The sequence below is a fragment of the Triticum aestivum genome, chromosome 7A (genome assembly GCF_018294505.1).
Source record: "Triticum aestivum cultivar Chinese Spring chromosome 7A, IWGSC CS RefSeq v2.1, whole genome shotgun sequence".
In the NCBI taxonomy this organism is placed as follows: Eukaryota; Viridiplantae; Streptophyta; class Magnoliopsida; order Poales; family Poaceae; genus Triticum; species Triticum aestivum.
The window spans coordinates 46,858,197-46,862,668 of record NC_057812.1 but is presented as its reverse complement, the minus strand read 5'-3'; the positions used below and the strand labels follow the sequence as shown (position 1 = coordinate 46,862,668).

Genomic DNA, 4,472 nt, shown 5'->3' with positions numbered 1-4,472 from the left:
AGCTGGGGTGGGGTGCCTCCCTCCTCCTTATCCAATCACATTTTGCCAACTGGAACTACCCCTGTAAAACCCCCGTAAAAGTCCGTCATCACTACTCTCAGGCACATGATCAATATGCAGTCAAGTTTGAGCAAAATGACCATCGACTAACTCAAAACCTACAAGGACTGGTATTTGAGCAAATCATCAATATTATGCTACCAATTGATCAGTTCAACCTAGCAATGATTCTAATAAATAAATAATTGAAACCAAAACAGTAGCCAATCTACTTGATAGAGCACCTAATCAAGCCAAGTAGAGCAAAAAAAAGTAAGGACTTACTAAACTGCAACAATTACTAGAACCAAATTAACCAAGACCAGTGTCTAGTGAACCAGATCAATCAAGACATGCCTATCAAGAGTAACCAAGGGATGTAGCATTGTTTTGCTCTGGAAATCATTCCAGCAAAACACATACAACAAAGACTACATATTCACATGTTCATCATCACCTCGGTATCAAACATCAACTCCACTGCTTACTACAGTACTTATTTAATCCTCAAAGTGGAGAAAAGCTTAAGTTTCAGTGCAGATGAATGATCTACAATGGTGCATATGTATATCAAGACTATTGTGTACCACTATAAACTGGAAAAACAGCCAAGTACAGTGGCATATAATTCTGGTATCTCCTCATAGTCAATCAATTTATCTTCTTAGAAAATTACCTATCTTTTTAGTGGACAGCACAAACCAAATACCAATATGTATGATGCAACCAGAAAACACTTGGATCTAAAACCTTTACATCACAGATAGGTATAAACAAAATCAAACCGCATTTCTACACAAAAATACATACAAGTCGCAGTTCAAGGAAAATAGGGAGTAATCGAGAGAGAACGAGAGACCTTCAGTGGCACGCCAGTGGGGGCATGGTGCTGTAGGAGGTACCAGTCGAAGAAGGCAGGGGCAGCATGTCGTAGTCGACGCCAGCAGCAGCAGCTCAGCGGACACGGACGTCGACAGCACCAGCAGGAGATCCGGTGGACAGCACCACCACCACAGCACCCCTGGATGTCAGCACCGCCACCGGAGGACCCACCACAACCACAACATCACCGGGACCTGAGCAAAAAATCAAGTTAAAGCACACATTGATCAACTACAAATCTACAGTAGCATTACACACTAGTATGGCTGTTGGTGAATACCCATTTGCACTTTAGCAAGACTGCTAAATATGGCTATTCTTGAGTCACAAAACAGGGGAAAACTTCTACACACGAGATGAGCAAGACATGGACCTGGCATTCATGCCGCGACGTGGTAGTGGCTCAATCAGCAGCAACCTGTCCATGGTTGACATCAGAGAAGCAGGAGCATGGTTTTCAAGTCGCGGCTCATCCGAGTCGCTCTGGGGTAGCGACTCGGAAAAAGTCGAGCCTGCAGTTGTGACTAGTCGTGACTCGCGACTCGAGTCGACACTAACAAGTTGAGTCGATATATTTTTGTGACTCATCGACTAGTCGCGCGACTCGAAAACCATGAGCAGGAGTAGGTCGACCTAGTTGTCGCCGCTAAGGCAGAGCATCTACAAATGGTCCTTCTCCCAGAAGGCAAGCGATGCCGCAGTACACAGCCGGTCAGAGATGGAGCCGTGCCAGGAAGCCTGCACCAGACCAAGATGATGAGATCGTCATAACAATTCAAGATCAAATCCCTCTCTACTACAAACAGGTCATATATTGCAATAATGCGTAGATTGATACTAGCAAAGAGCATACTTATGCATCAGCGTGCTCTATGTAAGTTTATGCCAATATGACACAGCAGGAAAAAATGCAAGTCTCACAAATGTTCTGCATGCTTCCTTCAGCCAAGCAATATTACTACTCACTATAACGCCAAGGCGCAACCAGCAAAGAAGTGCACAACATGAAAAAACAACAGATTCTGTGGGTAAAAAATCCTATGCTATCAGAAGAAAGCAGAACCAAAAAAAAAAGTGATGCCACACAGTAAAGATAATGTGCATGTACGTGGCTGCAAATGCTCCAGATTTGATTTGTCAGCACAATTATCAAAATTTTACAAGAGCAATGAATTAATGTGGATTTAAATTACTATCTTAGTGGTAAACTCATTAAACAAGGTAAATAAATAAAAGAACACACAGGTTGGGATCCCCACTTACTTACATTTCCGGTAAGACAAAATACATTACTTATATTGTTCCAATCTACATCGACACCCACACTGACCAAACCTTACAGCAAGAGAGAAATCACAGTAGATTTACACAGAATTACGAAACAAACAAATCAAATTACTAAACAAAATGACACCTGTTTGATAAGCATTAGAATTATACACAAGAACTAACTAAACGAATCACAATTAGCAGAACAATCTTCATTTCTCAAATGCATCAGATCTACAAAATAACTAACTGACAATCTATATATTTCTGAAATCAAAGTTGCATAGGGATGAATCAGAACAGGAACACGACCTTGATGACGTCGGCAGTGACGGAGCTGAACAAGGTGCGGCAGGAGCTCCGGTGGGCAACGGAAGCAGCTCCGATGGACAGCACCACCACCACAGGAAAACCACCGTGACCAAACTAAAATCAGCAGCCAGTCCACAGCATCATCGTCAGAGAAGAGCGGCACCAGGAACTCCGATGACAGACAACCACCGGAAGGCACCACCGCCAACGGAAAACCACCGCCTCGCAACAGCATCATGGCCTGACCAAAACCACAGGACGCATTCAACGCGGATACATTGCAAGCAGGCGTATACAAGACGGAATCGAGGTTAGACGGGAGGGAAAAGAGAGATAACTGCTACCTTTAAGGCGGAGCTTGGGGTCGTCGGAGCAGCGAGGTCGCCGAGCGGGACAGGGAGCACGGTCACCGGACGGTGCAGGAGGGAGGCGGAGGCGAGCACCTGGTCATGGGACTGCGCCATGAGGCCCCGCGGCGGCGGCTGCTGCAGCTCGGCTAGGGTTTCGGGTCCGGGGGCGCACTGGCTCGGCGGGGAGGACAGCCAGCTTTGGGGAAGTCTGCCGGCCGTGGAGGGGAGGGGGTGGCCGGCGAGGCTGAGCTAGGGTGAGGCTGGTCGGCGGCTCGATGTGGATCGGGGTGGAGAGCGGCCGCACGGTAGAGAAAGGGGGCGGTGGGGAGAGAGGGGCGGTGGGCTGCGGGAGAGAGGGTAGGGCGGCGGTGGCCGGAGGTGGGGAAGACGGGTGGCCGGCCGGCGGCGCGAGAGGGGAGCGAGGCGTTGTGGTGGAGGGGAACGAGGGAGCGTCGCGAGGGACAGTGACGGTCTGTTGGGATGTGTTTGGTTCATGGGATAATTTTAATGGATGTGGGTACCCCCAACCACCCGGCTAGGCATAGCCAATTTTTCTGTTTGGTTGGTGTGGATGATGTTATCCTGTATTTTGTTTGGTTGAAAGGATAAGTCATGGTTAGGGATGGCCATTGGAGTGTTCTGAAAAATTAAGAAAACTCAACATGCACAGCTTCTGTCAAGCAATACATAGTAGGAACATTAGGATATAGCAAACATGTGAAACAGAAATTGGACAGAAACTCTGGGAGAGGGGATCCCATTCATGTTTTCCCTGTCGCCTTTGAGCTGATGCATTACAAAAATCAATCAAATCAGCCACGCACACAGCACTCAAAGTCTCAAACAACACTCACGGTCACGGATCCGTGTGGCAAGCACAGCGCGCAAACACAGCACGCACAACAAGCGCACGCACACCATGCCTGGCGCGCGTGTATCCACGCGTGCGCAGCCGACGCCTACGCTATGACAGTTGCGGTTGTACCGGCCGGAGAGAGGCGCCTCCATTCACAAGGCACTGGCTGCCGCACGCGGCAATGACTTGTCCGCTGCCATCGCCGCCGCCCCCGCCATGACTCCGATAGCTTGCAGCTCAAGCATGAGAGAGAAGAAAGGAAGGAGAGGGCGTGACAAGGAGGAAGATGAAGAAGGAGAGAGGCATGCCGCTGCTCACTCAACCTCCGCCGTCGCGAGAGAGGAAAAAGGTAGCGTTGGGGCCGTTGGGCTTTTCAGGGAGGCTAGTAAACGTGCACGTGCAACGCACGTCTTCATTAACACATAAATTGTACTCATTTATATGCAATAAGGGCATACACACATAAAAATATGGAAGTGGCCAAGTGTAAATCGACTGGAAATGGAAATATAAACCGGGCCAGTCGATTCTTTCCGGTCATCCGATGCAAAATGAACAATACCATACCTTGTTCAACCTCGGGAGTTTCTTCTACCTCCGACAATTTCTTTCCCCAGCCGTCCCATGGACCACCGGCCGGATCGGCAACCACCACCGTCCGGCCCTTCCTGGAACCTCCTCCCACCGCCGTGCCGCCGCCGCCCCAGCCATCCCTCTAGCCCCGGGCCTTGCCTGTTTTTCTTCGGGAATCTTCATCATCGCCG

General features: G+C 48.7%; 2 protein-coding genes across 3 annotated transcripts in view; one reads left to right on the top strand and one right to left on the bottom strand.

Moving 5' to 3' along the window:
* The window catches only part of LOC123150307 (uncharacterized), a 6,494-nt gene extending 3,139 nt beyond the window's left edge, over positions 1-3,355 (bottom strand). The window contains exons 1-4 of one of the 2 annotated variants that reach the window (XR_006475048.1): positions 2,847-3,346; positions 2,503-2,743; positions 1,295-1,659; positions 899-1,115 (exon numbers count right to left, since the gene is read on the bottom strand). Coding sequence is in view for 1 of the 2 variants with exons in the window: in XM_044570164.1 (XP_044426099.1) it covers positions 994-1,115; positions 2,503-2,743; positions 2,847-2,966 (483 nt within the window). In the remaining variant the exon portion in view is untranslated. Of the gene's footprint in view, positions 1-898; positions 1,116-1,294; positions 1,660-2,502; positions 2,744-2,846 lie in introns of both variants that reach the window. The other variant, XM_044570164.1, reaches the window with a different exon arrangement.
* Positions 3,356-3,924: 569 nt separating this feature from the next.
* Positions 3,925-4,472, top strand: part of LOC123152957 (uncharacterized) — a 3,745-nt gene continuing 3,197 nt past the window's right edge. The window contains exon 1 of the mRNA XM_044572311.1: positions 3,925-4,057. Coding sequence (XP_044428246.1) covers positions 3,925-4,057 — 133 coding nt within the window. The remainder of the gene's footprint in view (positions 4,058-4,472) is intronic.